This window comes from Antechinus flavipes, chromosome 1 (assembly GCF_016432865.1).
Source record: "Antechinus flavipes isolate AdamAnt ecotype Samford, QLD, Australia chromosome 1, AdamAnt_v2, whole genome shotgun sequence".
NCBI lineage: Eukaryota > Metazoa > Chordata > Mammalia > Dasyuromorphia > Dasyuridae > Antechinus > Antechinus flavipes.
The window spans coordinates 333,581,161-333,601,835 of NC_067398.1; the positions used below are offsets into that span (position 1 = coordinate 333,581,161).

At 38.5% G+C, this 20,675-nt stretch overlaps 1 protein-coding gene across 7 annotated transcripts; it reads right to left on the minus strand.

Moving 5' to 3' along the window:
* Window positions 1-5,244: 5,244 nt before the first annotated feature.
* On the minus strand, window positions 5,245-18,684 carry ZNF75A (zinc finger protein 75a). 7 transcript variants are annotated; one of them, XM_051967859.1, is made up of 8 exons: window positions 18,268-18,684; window positions 16,650-16,745; window positions 15,824-16,387; window positions 13,852-14,062; window positions 12,924-13,015; window positions 12,434-12,560; window positions 7,358-7,468; window positions 5,245-7,207 (listed from the first exon to the last, which is right to left on the minus strand). In XM_051967859.1, the coding sequence occupies exons 3-8, from the start codon at window positions 16,277-16,279 to the stop codon at window positions 6,438-6,440; spliced, it is 1,767 nt and encodes a 588-aa protein (XP_051823819.1). In that variant the 5' UTR covers window positions 16,280-16,387; window positions 16,650-16,745; window positions 18,268-18,684; the 3' UTR covers window positions 5,245-6,437. The 7 variants fall into 7 exon arrangements, with proteins under 7 accessions (XP_051823819.1, XP_051823791.1, XP_051823800.1 ...); XM_051967831.1 differs by lacking the exon at window positions 18,268-18,684 and adding an exon at window positions 18,159-18,260; XM_051967840.1 differs by lacking the exon at window positions 18,268-18,684 and adding an exon at window positions 18,034-18,151.
* Between the last annotated feature and the right edge of the window lie 1,991 nt (window positions 18,685-20,675).

Below are 20,675 nucleotides of genomic sequence, written 5' to 3' on the forward strand. Positions count from 1 at the left end.
AGTGAAGGGCTAGAGGTAGGGTCCACCCCTACCGTCAGAAGAGTGTGGATCCCAGAGGTCGCGCCTACAGGAGGAGGCTCGAGACAGATTCGTGGGCGTGGTGCGGTCCTCATAACTTTCGTCACCCACTCCTCCCGGCAGTCCTAGCGTTTGCCCGCTCTGTGCTTGAGTCTTTTTCCACATCGCCCCTCCCCCTAAGCCCCGCCCCCCCTCCACTGCCAGCGGGAAGGGAAAAGGTGCTTTCCCTCGGAGAAAGGCTGGGGAGAACGGATTCGGCCCATTCGGTCTGCTACCAGTCACCACCGGCGGTCCTTCTTCGTGCTACGGGCCAGAGCTCCCTCCCAGGGTGGCTGCAGTGATGAAATGGCATCTCACCTTCGTCGCGGGAGAATAGTTGTGCTGGGCTGGACTTCCAGAGGTGTGAGTACCTCGGGGCGAGAAGGGACAGGAGGAGGCGGGCGCGAGACGGTTCCGCCGATCCCCGGGAGCTTCGACTTCAGGAGCTGAGGCCGGAGACCCGACCAAAGGCGCAGGTGCTGGAGCCAAAGCGATTCCTGACCACCCGATGCGGGTACATATATCCCGACCCGGGTGTAGGAGCGTCTCTCAGAGCGAAAAGGAGGACTTGCCAAGGAAGCTTTGGAGACCGAGGGCGTGAGCGAGAAGGGAACGGACCCTGGGCTCGGTAGGGAAGACTTGTATCGAAAGCCCCCAATCTACTCATACTTGTATACATCTTGCAGATACGTGCAAAGTGTAATTGAAAGTGATTTGTCTGTGGTGAATAAGATAGTCTGAGTCAAACTTGTGACTAAGGCCAATTTAGTTAGTATTTAATCAGTGCTTACTAAGGGGCTATATCGCACCAAGTTTGGAGCCGGAAAGACCTCGGTTCAAATTCCATTTCCGACCCTGACTCTGGCCCCTAGCAACACATTAGGAATGGCTTCTTTAGGCATAGGTGGAGGGTGTTCCACCGTGACAAAAAACGCAGATCCTGAGAGGAGCCCTGCCTTGCTTTAAGCGTTGCCCAGATCGCTGGAAAAGTGTCAAAGTGCCCAACTTCAAAGAAGCTAGAGAATTTAATGTGAAATAACATTTGAAAAAACACCGGCTTGAAGCTCAGAGACTGAGTTCTAGGATGGGCTGTGCGGAGCACCTGCTATGTGCCTTTGGGCAAGGCACTTTATGTGGATCTCAGTGTCCTAGTCTAAAATGAGGTGAGTAGGTCTAGATAATCTATAAGATTCTTTCTTCCCCTCACCCCCTCCTCTGAGATATGGAGACCAGTGGAGGTGGACAAACAATGGCAATAAAAATTCAGAGAAGGATAATTGGGCCTAAATAGAGCTAGAGTCAGAAAGATGGATTGGGATAATCAAAGGAGAGAGCATTTGAGGTAATGGGAACAGCATGAGCAGAGGTAAGGAGATTATATATATCCATCTAGACATGTAAATTGCAGGAAAAGTAGTTAAGATATAGGGAGGTTAGACTATTAAAAAGTGCAATAGGTAGTACCTATCCTGAAGTTAGGAAGACTCATCTTCCTGAATTCAAATCCTGCCCTGACCATTTAGTAGCTGTGTGACCCTAGGCAAGTCTCTTCACCCTGTTTGCCTCAGTTTCCTCATCTGTAAAATGACATAGAGAAGAAAGTGGCGAAACATTCCAGTATCTGCCAAGAAAACCCCAAATGGGGTCAGGAAGACTTGGAGATGACCCAAATGATAACACAAGAGAGGTTGGGGCCAGATAGCCATGAAAGCCAGAGAAGACTTTGAACTGTGGGCATCGGTGAGCTTTTGAAGGTTTCTGAATATAGGATTGACCCTAACAGTTTTGTTTTAAGAAAAGAATTGCAGCTAATAACAACCATATGAAGATTGCTCCAAATCATTAATAGGAATATAAATTAGAATGACTGAGATTTCACCTTCAGCAATATTGCAAAAATGGGGACATTAAATGTTCGAGGAGTTATGAAAAGGTATCTATATTAAATCTTTGGTGTACCTGTGTATTAGTTCAACCGTTCTTCAAAGTAATTTGCAATTTTGCCCAAAGGATATTAAAGCATTCATATTTGTTGACCTAGAGAAATCACTGATGGGATCTAAATTAGAGATAGAAATAAAGTTCTAATACACAGCAAAATTTTTATATCAGCACTTTTTGTAATAGAAAAGAACAAAAAACAAACTAGATGCATGTCACCTGGGGAATCTTTAAACAAAATGTGGTATGTGAATGTGATTTAAAATTTGCAAAGCACTTAACATGTATTTTTCTTTTTTATTTGAGTCATAACTTTGTGAGATAAGTATAGTAGGTTTTGTTGTCATTTTCATAGATGGAAATAGATGGAATACTATTGTGTGTGAGAAATGATTATGAAGAATACAGAGAAGGAAGATTCAAATGACCTGCTCTTTTAATTTAAAAATAAATCAACTAAGAGGGAAAAAGTAATTGTTACTCTTTTCTAATGACTGAATAACTCTTTTGGATAGTCAGATTAAAGTACAACAGATTCTAATTTATGAAAATGTTGGGTAACTAAGCATGCCAATAAATTAGTGATTTGGTGTAAATGAGAAGTTTTGTGATAGAAGCTCAAAACTGCTTCTCTTTTCAAAGGACTTGGTCCTTGGTTACCTTTTCTAGATGGAGAATTGCTTTTTCTGCTTTCATGTTAAGAAAGTTATGAACCTCTCAATCAATTCCATTTATATAGTGATTTAAAATATGCAAAGCACTTAACATGTATATTTCTTTTTTATTTGAGTCTGAGTACAGTAGATTTTGTTGTCATTTTCATAGATGGAAAAAACTGAGCTTAAAGGTTAAATCTGACCTCAAGCTGCAAATATGTTGCTTGTTCCTTTCACAGGCAAATTCCTAAAAAGAATCATCTAAAATGCTTTTTCTCTACATCATCTCTCATTTCTTAAAGCCTGATAATTTAACTTCCCCTTTCACTGCTGGTCTAAAATTGAATCTTCCAAATCTACCAGTAATCTATTGGCTAAACTTGATAACTTTTTTTCTGCCCTTATTCTATGTGTTCACTTAGCACTTTTTGATACTGTTAACAACCCTTCTTGGATACTCTTTCTTCCTTGGTTTCCAGGACATTATTTTTTTCCTGGTTTTCCTCCTATTTTCCTGACTTCTCAGTAACCTTTGCAAGGTCATCATGTATATCCTGCCCACAATTCTTTCCTGGTCTTTCTTCCCTTTTTTCATTTTATTTTGATAATCTCCAATAGATTCAGTTAACATTTCTTTGTAGATGACTTTCAATGCCAGTATATAGCCACATCTAAGATCTCTCTTAAATTCCAGTCTAACTGTACTGTTGAGTAGCTCAGTCTTAATGTCCTATTATCTGAAAATTATCATTCAAAGTATGATTTTCTCCTGCTTTTACCTAAACCTGACCATGCTCCAAATTTTCTTATTTCTGTAGCACATACCACCATTCTTCTGGTCCCCCCAGAGACATACAACTTCAGAATTTTCTTTCCATCCTCCATATCCAGTTTACCAACTACCCCTTAGTTCAGGTCTTTATCACCACTTGCTTGGACCATTTATATTAGCTTTCTGATTGGTCTCTGCTTTAGTTTCTCTCTCCAATCCTTAAACTTTGATATAGGTGACAAAATAATCGTCCTAAAGTACAAAATTTTTAACCAGTTCCTTAATGCCTTGAGGATAAAATATAAGTGCATTAATCTAACATTTTTAAAGCCTCTCAGAGTTTTGTTCCAGCATCTCTTTCAATACTTACTGCATATTGCTCTCTTCAGGCATGCTATGTTCAGTCAAGCTGAACTACTAGGAAATTTCCATCTCCACCCAGTATCTTTGTCCAGGCTCCCTTTTCTGCCTAGAAGGTACTCCTTTCTCACCTTTGCTTAGATTCCTTCAAATTTCAGTTCATACCATGATCTCCCACAAAAGCCATTCTAGGTCCTCCTAGTAGCAGTTATTGCTCTTATTCATGTGCCATTTACTCATGTGTGCATCATGTGCCTGTCTAGTAAAACATAAATGCTTTGAGGTTCCATAGACAAATAAGTTGGCACTTATTATTAAATTGGTGAATGTTAATTATTGGCAAAGGAGAATCATTATTTGTCCTAGGCAGGTGCTTAATGTTCACTGAATTGAACTGGAACAGCCTCCCAGACACTACCAAAGTTCTCCCATCTTTTTAGGGACTCATCATTTGCTTTTCATTTGGAGATCCTTTGAAGCTCTACGAATACTTTTCTGAATCAGAATTCTTTTTCCTAATACTTTTCTTTTACTTTCTCATTAAGTATCCACACCTTATTACCTACAGAGAATGAGTACAGTGTCATAATAAATGACAACACCAAGGGATGACAGTTAATAACAATTACATTGCAACTAGAGCAACTACTATACTACTATATTGGTGAGTAGTGTATAAACAGCATTTGGAGAACTTGCTTAGGTTTTTTTCTTCATTCCCTAGCTTGTTTCAGAGGAACCTAAATCACCTTAAAGAACTCATTTTCTTCTTTATGCCTAACAGCTCATCTGAACAGAGGCTGAGACCTGAAAACAACAAAGCTAAGAAACAAAGATGTTCTGATTCACTCAGGGAGATAAGAAAGAAGGAGTGAAGTAGGATTTAGAAGTAAATCTTAGAGATAAATCTTAAACATGACTTTAAGGAGATATTGTGGGACATTAAGATTCCTAGGAGAATATCACATGTCAGAATATGTATCTAACATTTCTGTTATTTACTTGTTTGGCCCTTTCTATCTTGAAACCGAGACTGAATGCTAGAGACAAGGAGAAAGGAGCAAGGACCTAAAAATTCAGGCAGGGATAAAATTGCCACAGTGAAATCAGGATTAAAAAAAAAACCTTATTTTTGTACAGCCCTGGGATAGAATATCTATATGCTAGTTACAACTAGATTTTCTCACCGAAAATGAAGAGATTGAGCTAGATTATTTTTAAGGTCCTTAATAATTCTTCCAGTTTGGATTATGTGATTTCTATGCAAGGTTATGCCTAACTCAGCTCAGTCAGGAATGTATTCAGTTCAGCTTCCTGATAATTCTTTATTGTATCCCCAGAACCCAATAAAATACCTGACACAAAGTAGATACTTTAAAAATGCTTGTTGATTGATTAATCTGCAAGTAGGTTCCTCAGAAATTTACAAATTCATAAAAACTAACCAATCTACTAAGCTTATTCTCAGGAAACTTTTATTATGTGTACATTTGTGTATCAGGAAAAAAAAAATCAAATAGTTTCTGTCCATTAAGATCTTATAAATATAAGACAGTAAATATCAACATGTTTTCCTGATCTTAACACCATTTTTAAACAATACCGTTGTCAAAACAATCCCTTTGTAACCCAAACATTACAGGTGCTCTCCACATTAGGAAACTAAGAGATAAAAAGATCCGGTCTGTAAGTTTCCAGTTTTCCATGGAATCTTAATTAAAAATTAACAGACTTGAAAATGATCCCTTTTCTTTTGCACTTTAGACAAGTGCTCTTTTGCAAGGCTGCTCTACCCTCTTATTTTTCCAGGTAATGAAGTTCTGTATCTTTCCTTATAAACTCCTTCCAAACCTGGCTATATACTTACTGGAAAATTACTCTTCACAGCTAATTCCAGTTCTTCCTGAGGTTAAGTCCAATGCACTTTTGTTTCATCAGAAATGAACAATAGTTTGCTCTCCATCATCTTCCATAAATTATCAGTTAAAGACTTAAGAGCTGAGATTTTTTACTCCAGTTTTTTTCAGCAGATTAAATAAGCTTGGTATTAGCACAGCAAAAAAAAAAAAAAAATTAATAAATAAACCAACAGGATTTGACCACTAAAGGTTAAGCAAGAAGTAAGAGTAGTCGATCTTGCAATGGTAGTTGTAAGCAAGAGGTCCCAGAGAAAATCTTACTGATCTCTGCTGTACAGAATTTGGAACTGGTGTCCTTGCAATGATGAATTCAAATAATGATTTTGTGTGTATCTTTGTGTGTCTGTCTGGTTGATATGTATCTGCCCTTTGTTTTAGGAAATGCCATTTCTGATAGTAATTTTAATTTGGGTTTTTAAGAATGACAAAATAGGCTAATTATGTGATCAGCATCCCTTTTCACACTGCATGTGCTGAAAATTATTCTTTGGTTTGAGACAGCATCTGCTATTTGGAGAGTTAGTTTTTGGTATGGTATACTTATGTTTTCAGATACAATCCTAGAAGAGCTGTCCTATAAAGAATTTTCTTGTCATAAACAAGTCATTATGTACTAGAAATATTGCCATTTCCCCTTGCACAGTCTACTTAAATTCTCTTTAGAAAAATGGGGTTTATACCTAAACATTTTCAAATATTGATAAATTCATATAACTATATTCTTTTAAGGTTTTAGCTCCACTTGGAGCTTTCTTTCGGAGTGAGGACATTGACTGTTTCTTTTTCTCTATGGAGTTTCTGATGTCTTAGAAGGCTTGAACGCCTACTAAAGTTCCTCCCACACATGCTACATGCATAGGGTTGCTCACCCGTATGGGTTCTTTGGTGTTTAATAAGATGGGAATTTTGACTGAATCTTTTTCCACATTCATGACACTTAAAGGGTTTCTCTCCTGTGTGTGTTCTTTGGTGAGTAAGAAGGTTTGTGTTTTGACTGAAGCTTTTCCCACACCAGGAGCATCTATGTGGCTTAATCCCTCTATGTGTCATCAAGTGTTTATTAAGATCTGAGCTCCATCGAAACCTTTTATCACATTCTTGACATTTATAGGGTCTTTCTTCTGTGTGGACTCTCTGGTGTTTAATAAGGTCAGAACTAACTTTGAAGCTTTTCCCACATATATGACATTTGAAAGGTTTTTCTCCTGTAGAGGCCTTCTTATGAACCTCCATGAGTTTTCGTAGACTTTTTTTCCAGGAAGCAAATTTCTTCCATCTTCCTACATTTTGTTGTGGCTTTCCTTCCCCACGCTGCTTTTCACGAACTTCTTTCGACTCTGCCCTCTGAAGAACTTTCCCATTAGTCTTTTTTAATGTAGATACAGTACTATCTGCTGTTTGTACTGCTGATGGAGCATGTACCCTATGATGTACTGCTTTAGACTTTTTATTCTCACTTGTAGCCTTAACTTCATTAGGATAAATAGAAGAATCAGTCGTTTCTATTTTGGAGAAAAAGGAAATCACAGAAAAGAAAATAATAATAATGACAGCTGATAAAAATAATTCTTAAATTGCTAAGATCTTGAAAGCACTCAATACCAGCATGTTTATTTCCAGGTTGGTTGTACTCATTCTCATTCACTGCTTACCTGTATTAGAATCTTTTGGGATCTCTTTGGATTCCTTAGAATTTGTGACACATGGCTCTTCCTCTTGCTCCAAACAGGATATCATTTCAGGTTTGGGAATCAGAAACAATGCTGAGGAGAAGAAACAAGTAGTCACCTTGACAATCACTTGTTACTAACTTATATTTCAGATAGTGCTTCAATAATTCCTTAAAAGGTGTTGTATATTTCTAAGGAAGTGTAATGCACTAGCTGAGCTGCTTCAGCCTCACCATGGACCTTAATTCTGAATGTTCAAGATTTCCTGTCTGATATCTCCTATGATACATGTGAAGTAAAGAAACTAAGAAATAAATTATATGGACAATAACTCACATTTCCACAGAACTTAACAATTCACAAACCATTTTCCTCATAACAATCCTGTAAAGTAATTAATTTTTAATCTTCATCTTATAAATAACAAAAAACCATACTTATTGTCAGAGATCACATAGCTAGTGAGTGTCAAGAGACGGTATCTGAACTCAGGAGCAGCAACTAAACCCTAAAGAATATCAGGCATATCTCTCTCAAATCAACTGGTTTTTAATGTTTCAGCCTTTTAACTATGATATAATCAAAATTTTCCATTTTGTAATCAATAATGATCTTTAGTTCTTCTTTGGTCATAAATTCCTTCCTCTTCCACAAGTCTGGGAGGTAAACTATCCTATGCTCTTCCAATTTATTTATAATCTCATTCTTTATGCCTAGATCATGAACCCATTTTGACCTTATCTTGGTGTATGGTGTTAAGTGTGGGTCAATGCCTAGTTTCTGCCATACTAATTTCCAATTTTCCCAGCAATTTTTGTCAAATACTGTGTTCTTATCCCAAAAACTGGGATCTTTGGGTTTGTCAAACACTAGATTATTAAAGTTATTGGCTGTTTTGTCCTTTGAACCTAACCTATTCCATTGATCAACTAGTCTATTTTTTAGCCAACACCAAATGGTTTTGGTAACCACTGCTTTATAATATAATTTTAGATCTGATAGAGCCAGGCCACCTTCATTTGATTTTTTTTTTCATTAATTCCCTTGAAATTCTTGACCTTTTGTTTTTCCATATGAACTTTGTTGTTATTTTTTCTAGGTCATTAAAATAGTTTTTTGGGGTCTGATTTGGTATAGTGCTAAATAAATAGATAAGTTTAGGTAGTATTGTCATCTTTATTATATTTGCTCACCCAATCCAGGAGCATTTAATATTTTTCCAGTTGGTTAGATCAGACTTAATTTGTGTGGCAAGTGTTTTGTAGTTTTGCTCATAAAGTTTCTGATTTTCCCTTGGCAGATAGATTCCTAAATATTTTATACTATCAGTAGTTACTTTAAATGGAATTTCTCTTTGAAACTCTACCTGTTAGATTTTGTTAGTGATATATAAGAATGCTGATGACTTATGTGGGTTTATTTTGTATCCTGAAACTTTGTTAAAAGTGTGGATTATTTCTAATAAACTTTTTAGTAGAATCTCTGGGGTTCTCTAAGTATACTGTCATATCATCAGCAAAGAGTGTTAATTCGGTTTCCTCATTGCCTACTCTAATTCCTTTAATCTCTTTCTCAAATCTTATTGCCAGAGCTAGCATTTCTAATACAATACTGAATAGTAACGGTGATAATACAGCCTTTTAACTATGAAGATAGATTTTGATCCTATAAAAAATGGAGACATTCAGTGGAAAAGTTTCAAGGTCTATAACCTCAATACTCAAACCGACTTATACAGACATAAAGAAGAAGTATAGAGATAAACTATCCAGAGATATCAACATGGAAATAAAGTAAATGCATATACACAGTTATGGTACAACTTGTTCCACTCCCCAAATTTATTCTAAGAAGTGACCTGAAACTCCAAGGTTTGGGGGACCAGAAATTGCACGGGGTTGTTCCCCAATGCTTGGGCTACTGATGACACAAAAAGGCTTGAATGGAAATTCACCAGCTTTGGGGATCCAATAAGGTAAACATCAATCAGCTTTTTGTATTTTTCTCTGTCATCAAGATCATTGGAATAAGGGAATGATTTAGAGATAAGGAATTTCATTTTTTGAGGATGTGTTCCATTGCAAAATATATGATCCAGAAGAGACAACACAAATATCTAAATGGAAGACAGGTTAAATGCCTCAAACTTTCTATTTCAAGTTTGAAAGAGGGAAATAATTAGAATTTTGAATTGAATCTTCCTGTACTATGTAAAGAGCTCTATGGTAGGGAAATCTTTCTGATAGGTGTATATGAATTTTTTCCTTTAAATTTTGCTTTCAATTAACAAAAATTCTTCTTACCCTCCTTCCTCCATTAAAAAAAAACCCCAACAAAACACAAAACCTCTTATAAAAAAATATACATTGTTAAATGAAACATATTGCACTAGCCATGTTCAAAAGATGTTTCAATCTTTTGCACTAGCCATGTTCAAAAGATGTTTCAATCTTTTGATATATTCTAAGAAAGGAATGAACATGGAGGCATAATCGAGATGGTGAAGTAATGGGAAGCAGTGCAGTCAGCTTCCTTTCAAAAATTCCAATATACAGATCTAGGAAAAGCACATTAATGGGAAAATTAAGAAAATGGCACAATGAGTCCTCTGTCTAGCCTAGGTTATTATAAGAAAATAGTATAGTCTGTGAACACTGGAGATGAGAGCAGAGTAGCACCATGTCAATGGAGAGCACTCCAATATTCAAAGAGGCTATGCGAAGGCAAAAAAAGATCTCAGACCTATGCTAGGGCACTGTGATAAGGACAGGTGCATACTGGCAACTTTATTCCCCTTACCCAGTTCCAGATCACTGATCTGGGGTGGACTAAGAGAGGGATCTGCCCAGGGGATTTGGCATTCTCAGATAAAGAAACCCTGGGCTGTGTATGGAGAAAGTTCAGAAGCCTACAGTAGTATGACTTCAGAAGCAGCAGTGATATGTCTCAGAACAAGGTTTTACTTTCAGCATCTAGCACAGACTACACAGAAGACCCAGAACAAAGGAGAACCTACAATTCTACCTATTTGAACCAAAAGACTTTTCTAGGGGGCTGGTAGGAACAGAATCTAGTTGTAGTCTACCTCTCCACAGACCCAAATGTTGGCAACTTGAAGACCTCAGGCCAGGAGGGGCAGCAATCAAATTTTGCCCTCAATTAAACCACTTTAGACCCAACCTGTTCCTGTGATTCTAGAATAACATAACACTAAATAGCCTAAGAAATAAGCAACCAGCCCTGATAGACTTTCCTTTAGGAACTATGAAAAAGTTTGACTCTAACATCTAGTGTTAAGTCTGAAGACTAGAAGAATTGGAGGAGAAAAAAGAACCATAATGAGGTATCATGATGGCAGGGTCACAAAATAAGAGAATTACTCTAAAATATTTACAAACTATGCCTCAGAGGAAAAAACAGGTTAAGTATATACTGAACTAGAATTCCTAGGAGATATGAACTAAAAAGTTTCAAAGAGTTAAACATGCTTTAAAAAAAAATAAAAGAAATGGAATGAGAATGCCTTAAGGGAAAAAAATGGAAGGAAAAAAAAAAGCTGAGGAAGAAAAGAATTGGAAACAAGTACAAATCTTAGCACAATATGTATAAACCTTGCCCAAGCAAAAATCTCCCTGAAAATTAGAAATGGACCAAATATAGCATAAAAGTTTCTGATAGCAAAACAACTGACTTGGAAAACAAGAACAAAAATTTAAGAATCTTTATACTATCTGAACATTATAACCAAAAAACAAACAAATAAAAGAATCTGATGTCTACATGTTTCAGAACTAGAGAGTAAAGTTGAAATCAATAAAATCCATTAGTCAATCACCTCCTCAGAGAGTCCCCCAAAATGAAAACTCCAGGAATATTACAGCCCAAATTTTAGAACTCAGGTGAAAGAAAAAAAAATACTGTCAGCAAACAGAAATAAAGAATTCAAGTACCAAGGAACTACAATCAGGATAACAAATGACTTAATAGCTTATGCCATAAAGGAGTGGAGAACTTAGAATATGCTGTTCCTGAAGGCAAAAAATCTAGGCTTAAAAGCAAGAATAATTTACCCAGCAAAAGTAAGTATAATGCAAGAGTGGGAGGAAAAAAACCCACAATTTTATTGAAATAGAAAACTTCTAAGCATTTCTGTTGAAAAAAACAGAGCTACAGAAAAACTTTGCTGGCCAAACACAGGAGTGAAAAGAAACATAAAAAGGTACATATTAATGACCAATGAGAAGAAACTAAAAGATAAATTTTGTGCATTTAAATATGCAAAGATGCTACAAGTATATCTCACTCAATTCATCTTCAGGGTTCATAGAAGATACAATCACCTAGAAGTGATTCTAGGAAGATTGTAAAGAGAAAATATCCTGGAGGTGAAAGCAAAGAAAGGAAAGTTGACGGAAACTACCTGATATAATTAGAGTGTCAAAGTAGACATCTATAGAAATAAGAAGAGAATGGGGTGAACAGATGACACCTAAACCATTCAAAAGAAGGAAGACATATACAAAGAGTTAGGTACAAAAATATATTTCACTCCACAGGGAAATAGAAGAGAAAGGAGAAGGGATGAGGAAAATTAGAGGGAAAGCAGATTAGGGGGGGATTATTTCCAAACAAACCAAATTCTAAGAATACAAAAATAAAAATTTTTTTGAGGTTGCAAAGACTAGGAAATCAGGAGGGTACATATGAACTAGGGAATGAATGAACAAATTATGGTATATAAATGTGATGGAAACGTGTACTGAATTCTTATCAGTATAATGACCATTCAGGATCCCAGAGTTCTAATGATGAAACATATTACTCATCTCCTGATAATGAGAAAAGGGAGGGATTCAGAGGGCAAAATGAGACAAATGTGTTTTTGGTCAATTGGACAATGTGGAAATTTGATTTAACCACATATTTGTAATGGGTTTTAGTTTTCTTGTGTTCTCAATTTGGAGGTGGGGGAAGATAGAAGGTGGATCTTTGCTGATTGGTGAGCAAATCAGAGAACCTCTCCCATCTCCCTCAGCTTTAAGATGAAGGAGTTCTTACCTACTGAAATCATATTCTTGTAAGTCTCTTGCATGACATCCTTGTAGAGGTTCTTCTGAATGGGGCCCAATAACTGCCATTCTTCTTGAGAGAAATACATGGCCACATCCTCAAAGGTCACAGGACTCTGAAATGAGAAGAGGTCCCTGTTCACAACCTGCTGCCAATTTAATCATTTAATCCCTGGATAATAAGACCCAAAGAAATTAAATGTGTATAAGAAATTCTGGTTAATGTTAATGCCTCGATTTACTATTAGATAAACTGCAAGGAGAGAAGAGAAACAAGGTATGGAGGAAGCAACCTAAGGAATAACTCATAAGTTTCCCAGCTCCTCTACATGACAAGCCCAGATACCCAGAAGCCAGCACATGAAATTTCCTAGAGGAACTCTGGAACAGAAAGGTGCATGGGAAGCAAAAAAAGATGTTGGTCATCTTCAGTTAGGAATAATGTGATTTCAGGAGGGACCTTGAGAATTGAAGCTTACCTGGGATTCGGGTGTGAAGAATATAGATGCCACTTCCCAATCTCTGGTAGGTCTCTCTTCAGAAAGGATAGGAACCTGGGGAGCAGGCAGAGCTGAGAGGGAAGAAAAAAGCCAGGGAGTAATGTGTTTCCATCTTTTGTATTAGGGGACACCTTAGGCTTATTTCTGAAATATAAAAGATCCCTTGATTACTTCAGTAGGGCATGGAAAGAGGTAGCCTTCACACTGCAAATAAGAACAAATTTTCCATCAGTCCAAAAGGAAAGTGAATAGTAAAGTGAAAAATTTTGAATGGAGGCAATACTCCTTACTCTTCTCCTGGCATACATTGTCCTTTTCCCTCAATAAATGGCAGTTCTCAAGACTACTACAATTAAAAGGATTCTGAAATGAATTTACAGATTGGTAGAATACTTCAGTTAGGTACTCCAGTATTTAGTATGAAATTCAGGAGTTTCTGGCAATTCTAATATACATTGCCTTATGACAACTTTTGTCCTGCCCCTCCTAGAGAGAACTAAGACTTACCTAACAAGACCATGCAGTATCTTTCTTCCCTTCCCAAAGTTTCTCCCCCTTTTTATCTTTTCTGAAAGCAGATCTGCAACACTGAACATTTCTATATCCTACTGTAACATCAAACATTTTGCTTCTCTACCCTCACCCCCACCAAACAGCTTTCCAATCTGTGGCTATGTGTGAGGTCTGCATATCCTTCACTGCAGAGTCCCTCTTCCTTGATGATGAACTGTAGTCTCCTCGAGGTTAAGGTTTGTATTTTCTGCCTTTTTTTTTTTTTTTTTTTGGGGGGGGGGTATCCATTCCAGTGTCTAGTACAGCTCTGAAAACCAAGGAAGTGTTCAATAAATGCTTGTTGACTGAATCTCACCACCCCTAAGAGGAGGAAATTATTGATGAAGCTCCTCACCCCTCTCCTGCATAGGCTGGAGCTCTTTTTCAGGGTCACAGCTCAGTGGTTCCTGTGGTCTTGGGTGGGTACTCCACAATTCCTCTTCCTTGACCATTCCCATACGCTGGGGCTCTGTTGACTCCAAATGGAAGCTTAGTGCCTCTGATGCGCCTTCCAAGGTTGCTGCTCTCTCCGAGTGTACTTCTTGTTCCTGCTCATGGATTGTAACCTGGAAATTAATCCCCATCCTCTATTATCACAGGGCTTGGGTTGGAGAGCAAAACTTATTTTGGGGAGAGAGTAGTTAGGGTTCAGTCCTTCAAAAAGAGATTCTGTGAAAAGTTAGGAGGCACATTGTCTCATTATGATGTAGAGATGATGTTGGGCCCTCAAAAAAATTTAACAGTGAAGTACAACTTCTGGCAGAGTTTAACCAAAACAGAAAAGCTTTGTTATTAGCCTGATGACAGGCATATAATCCATTGTCTGAAGAGGAGCCTAGCTAAATTTGGAGAAGCTTGTTGCCACAATAGTAATAACAGTTATCACTAGGTAATATTTTTTTTTTGACACAGTAACTCACAAAGTTCCTTTACTGAGATATAGAAAATCTGTGGCTTGCTGGTGAAAGTTACCTATATATGATGAAATCACAGATCTTTTGAAGTTCTAGTCATTCATTTGGTCTCCTGCTCCCTACTTACACAACCACCAAGTTTCCATTTTGGTATGGGGGTTTGGGGAGATATTGGAAGGAAGGAAAAAACTGGTTCCTTTTTCACGTAGTCCTGTTGAACTATTCATGGTGCAACGCATGGATCTGGATCTGAGTATATAATACCCAAAGATTGTGCCTGATGTTCTCCAGAATAGGGCTCAGAAGGGAATGGGGGGATTCTGCTGTTTGCCATTATCCTGAGGGCAATGGCTCATTTTCTATGCAGTCTACTAAAGGAGGAAGACAAAATTTTTTCTTTGCCCAGGAAATGAGTTGCCTGGTGTAGAGCAGAGATGAACTTAGTATAGTAAGTATTTTTTCCTTTCCTTTTATTGGATTTTTTTCTGTTTTCTTATCTTTCCATTTCCCTTTTTTGCTTTCTCCTTTTCTTTGATGCTTTTCTGGAGTTATTTGCTTTTTCCCTTCCTTTTTTTTTTTTTTTTTTTTAAATACATTGTTTCTTTCTTTCTGATTTTCATTCTTTTCTTGATTATTTGTATATTCTCTTCTGGGCCTGAAGATATTCAAGTCTTGTCTTATTAATCAACTTAGCTTGTTCCAATAGTCTATACTCAATCTATCCAGGCCCAGTCAACTCCCCTATTTCATTCACATTTCCTCAATGTCCCTTACTATCCGTATTACCAGTTCACACCAATTTTTTTTTTATTTCACTTGACCACATAAAACTCCTATATCAATAATTCCAGTCTCTTATCATCTCATGATACTGCAAATAAATTAATTGAATAAAATGAAACACTTTTTGGAACAGAAAATCAGTAACCCTAAGGCATTTAACCCTAAGAACTTCACCTAAACATTAGCATCAGAGGACCTAATTTAGAAAACCAGAGCTGTGACAGATAAAGTCACTGGACAATGCTTATAAATATTCCTGTGTACCTAACAGTAACCTTACTGATCCCATATTGGGGTGATCTTGGTCAAAAATCCCACTTACCAATCCAAAGGTTGGAATTTCTGATAGGAAATAAAAAATTATTTAAAAGATACTGCAGAAATAAAACACTTGAAATTAGGGCCAACAAAAAAGTTAAGGCCATGCTTCTGGCCATAAAAGAGGTAAGAGTTTCCTTTTCTTAGCTAAAGGAGGAAGAAACTTCTGAGATTTCAGCAGCATGGACAACTGTGCTGAGCACTGACTCTTGCTAATGAGAAAGACGACATAAAATTATGAATTTGGACAGTTCTGGGAGAACAAGAATGATATTTTTTATCTCACCCTTTGTATCTCCACTTTTCTCATACCTCATCATCCAATTTAGGAATCTTCTTTCTGTCTCCTTTGTTTTTTCTTATAAGTGTAGTCTGCAAATCTTCTACCAATGTCACTGCCTCCTTGATGCTCATTGGGGAATGCTTTAGAACCTTGGTCTTTGTCTTCTCAGGCAGAATATTCATGAACTGCTCTAATAGCAAGAGCTCTAAGATTTGCTCCTTTGTATGGATCTCTGGCTGCAACCACTGAAGGCAAAGTTCCCTAAGTTGGCTAAGGGTCTCCTGGGGACCAGCTGACTCCTGGTACTGGAAGCTCCTAAAGCGCTGTCGATAGCTCTCGGGAGCAAATTTATGGCTCTGTAAGACAGATTCCTGATTCTCTACTGAATTCTCTTTTGGGTTTTTTTCTAGAGGCCCTTCTTTCTCCCATAATGCCTGGATTTGGGGATTCAGATCTGCAGCCACCATTAGCTCTATGGCCATCATCCTGTTCAAAAAGTTTTACTCTTGCTTTCAGTGGCCCTGTTGATTCTCACACTTTTGGTGCAAGGTGTTTCTTCTTTTTTCTGGTTTAAAACTAATATAATCTTCTTCCTGAGAGCAAATTGAAAAATAAGAGTTGTCAGTAAGGAAGACTCAAAAGCATTACTCATCTGGTGTTTCCTGGGAGCCAAGCTTGGTGACTGCATTTTCCCCCCATGCCAGATTTCTAAACATCCCCATTCTGGTTCTATTCACCTAAACATTAATTTCTGTTCACCAAAACTTTTAACATCTAGAAAGGCAGAAAATCATTTAACTTAACACATAATTATTCACAAATAATTGTCTCAGGGGAGAACCTTGATCCTCTTACCTTGATCTCACTGTTGTAAAGATGAGATCCAAAGTCTGGGATATTTTATTTGTTGTTATCTGGAGAGGCCATCAGCTACAGCAATGAACTGTAGATCTAGAATAAGAAAACCTGGTTCAAGACTGACTAGCTATAAGACTATAATCTTTCTGGGCCTCTGGGCTTTTACCTGTAAAATTGAGAATAACGATACTGACACTTAATATTTCATAGAATTGTAGAGAGTGTTTCATAAACTGTAAAATATTATATATGGATTATTTTGCTAATTTTATTTATATTAAGGATATCTCATATGAAAAAATAAAGCCATGAATAGAATATTAGTTCTTTTTCCTTGAGTCATTCTGGCTTGGCCTAGTGCTTTGAAAGAACTCTACAGTCTGTCCCGATTATGATCCAGTTCTACTAATCTCTCCAAGAGCTGATACTTATGACAAAAGTTTTGTCAAAGTGGCTATGGGTATATATCTTTAGTTACAGCTGGGCCTGTATGCATGCATGCAGTAGCATTTAAAGTCTTTCAGAGTCTATGGGCTAACTTGCCAAACAAAATTTATATCACTAAACTAGGTCACACCACTTGTCCCTGGTTCCTAGAACAGTAGAGCTGCTACTTGGGGCCAAGGATTTGCTACTACCCCAAGAGGTAATTGATATTGCCGGGTCTACCTCTATTCACTACAATCACTTCTAAACTTCTTCCTGCCACTTACTGTCAGGAGGAGGAGAGAGAATGTCCGGTTTCTGGACAGGTGAGATGGGCCTCGCGTGTCATCCTGGGTGGGACAGGAATCGCCATTTTACCATTTGCTATAGGACACTTCACTTCCCTGACATTGCAAGTTTACTCAATTCAACAAATTTATTAAATTTATTATATACGTGTAGGCACTGTGTTACAGGATATGAAGAGCCAAATAAAGTTTTATGCATGCATATTATCTATATAGAGAGAGATATATAGATGCATGTAAAGTACGGCAAGGTCCCTGAGCCTATTTCCTCCTTCATAAAATACTCTTCGAAGCACAAAAACCTAGGGAAAAGCTAAGATGGCCAACGAGCTATCCCCCTCCACGGGGAGCTGCAGGCGGATAAACCCCTTCTTTGAGCAGACTGGCCCAGGTCTCAGGTCCTTTCCAGTTCTCAGTCCCGAGACTGCTTAACTAGAGCAGCGCATGGAATTACATAGGGGTCTGCGAAGATTCCCGGCGCAGCCACTATCCCCTCCCTCTATTCCCAGCCCCTTGGACCCCGCGCAACGTCACCGTAGCTGATGTCACGTCAACTTGCGTCACGTCCCTTCGGGGGAGGGTCGTGTGAAACGAGGGCTGAAGCAACCAGAGGCGAAAGAGAAACAAGGCGGCAGCCTCAGTCCTACCTGGTCACCCCAAATTACGACCGACTCCGGGGCTATAAGGATGAGCTACTGGCTCCCCAAACTGGTTCCTCCCGTCCACCCTGTCTGGCGCCGCACCCGCGAGTCTCGCGGCCGCAATCTCTTACCCCTTCCTAGGGCGGCGTCCTGTTGACTAGGCCCTGGCCGGACCCGGAAGTGACGCTCTGTCGACGCCTGCCCGCTTAACCCTGCTAGTTCCCTAATGCAATTCAGTACCTGGAGGAGGGGGGAGTGTGTCAGGATTCAGAGGCCGGAGGGTGGGAGAAGGTATAAATGCCACTAATTAACGAGGACCACCCGGATCCTAGAGGGGTCCCGGAAGTGTCTTGTCATGTGTTGCTCTGTGTAGAGGACTGCTTCCGGGTTCTACGATTATCTCTGTCCCATTTTTACGGCGTTCTGCAGAAGGTTTTCTCTATTCTTTTCCTTTGGGAGGGAGGGTGAGGGACGTGGAAACCGATCAGAAGGATTTCTGCGGACCTTGCGGACGCGGAGCCTCTTCCTGGTAAGGGCTGGTCCCGTCCTCTAGGCCTCTTATCTTGTTCTTCTGGGGCCCGGGCTTGTCAGCGTTTAAAGAACCTCCGACGCCCCAGGGCCAGACGGGCCCGCCCTCGGCTTAATAAGAGAAACCGCTATGATGCCGTATGGCCAAAAGCTGCACGTTCACTCGATCTTCACGTAAAGTCCCTGACGTAGGTGATGCAAAGAGTGTTACCTTAACGGAAGAGAAGGCGGGTCCAGGGAGGTTAAGAAACGTCCAAAGCCTCAGAGTGGGTGAAGGGTAAAGCCGAGACTCCCAGGGACTGCTTCGGTCGCCCCACCTCCCTGCTTCTCGCTAGGCAGCTATTTGGGAAGTGGAATTGACGTAAGGCTGCCGGATACGCTTTAGGGGAAACTGATGTTCTGAGAGATTGAGAAGGTATTCAAATGATGACTTTTGCTGATAGGTCAAACCTTTGGAAGACTGAGTCCTCCAAAGGAAACACTTTACTGCACCCTTCTGAACCAAGAGTCTACAACCTGCAAAGCTTCTTTAGCACAAGGAAGAGAAAACTGTATATAATGGTAGTAAATGTTGACTTAAGGATGAGGGAGAGCCTTTAAATAAGGACAAAAAATAGCAAGCAAGAGTTCGTTGCTATTGTTAATTGTTTGTGCTCTCAACTTCCAAAGTTTCTCCTATTGGAATTTGAGGGTAATCTAGTTCGTGCCATATCTTTGAGTCTCAGTTCTCTATAAAATGAGAGAAGTAACTTATGTTGTGGATTCCTTTGGCAATCTACTGTACTTTATGGGTCTGTTCTCAGAATGTTGCTTTTAAATGCCTAAAATATTTGAGATTACACGGGAAACCACTTACGTTGAAATATAGTTATCAAAATACTAAAGAAGTTCACAGACCTCAGGTTGGGAACTCCTGTAAATATCTCTTAAGATCCCTTCTAGCTCTAACATCCTTTGAATTTTTCAATTGCTGTAATGGGATCAAGACATGTATCTTCAGTGTGAATTTACACTGATTTGCAGTAGTTTGCTCACTAGAGTGAATGGTGCAGTCCTTGACTGAAGGGCAGATTTTTTTTTTTTTAATCTCTGTTTCATCTTAAATGATTTTGATTGTCAAACCCATGTGCTTGGCTTGGCAAAAACTACTTTACATTGATACTACTTATGCTATTATCACAGACTGTCATGCCCCATATGATTTCTGTTAATCAAAACTTAAGGTAGTCTCTTACAGTTAAAGTGAGGGATAAGTCATAGGTCTTTAGTATAGAGAATTCCCACATGAAAAACTTGAGAGAAATCCACACAACTGGAAAATGAATCAGTCAGTTACTATTCCCAAAGGAAATAAAAACTGAAATGTCAGTCTTTCAGTCATTCCCTGACACACTTTTCTTTCTTCCCAGTACATGGAATGGAAGACAACTAAAATTTCTTATGTATTTGTGGATCAGGAGTGAGAACAAACAGAAGATTTCTGAGAAACTGAAATCACTGAGAAGTGTTGCCAGAAAGACCTGAAGAGATTGTGCTAAGATGGAGAAAAGACAGTGAGAAGGAAGGAATTGTGGAAAAACCCCCTAGTTAAGAGACTGCATGAACTTAATCCCTAAGAGAAGGATTTACAAAAGAGACAAAAATTCAAGTTAAACCTTTAAAAGTGCCTTCAGTCTGTTAAAAATTTTTATGATCTTTAACTCTCTTAACTCACCAGAGTCTACACTGAAGACAAATTATAAATATCCCAAATATAAGAATTTTTCTTACAACTCTGCATTGATTCAGCTCAAGAAAATCAAGTCAGAGAACAAATCTTTTAACTGTTTTGTTTGGGCAAATATAAGGCATTTAGACTTGGGCACCCCAATACTACCATACATCCGAAGCATTATAAGCAAAGTGTGGGGAAGATCCTCACAGAAAGCTATATTTAATTGTAATTCATTAGAGACTTTATATCAGGAATAAGAAAAAAGAACCAAAGACTGTGGTATAATGGAAAGAGCATTGTACCTGAGGTCAAATGGTTCTGCATTAATAGTAATGTGACATTAGGCAACTAAATATCTGTGGGATTCATTTTTGTCATTTATAAAATGGAAGATTGGACTAGGTAA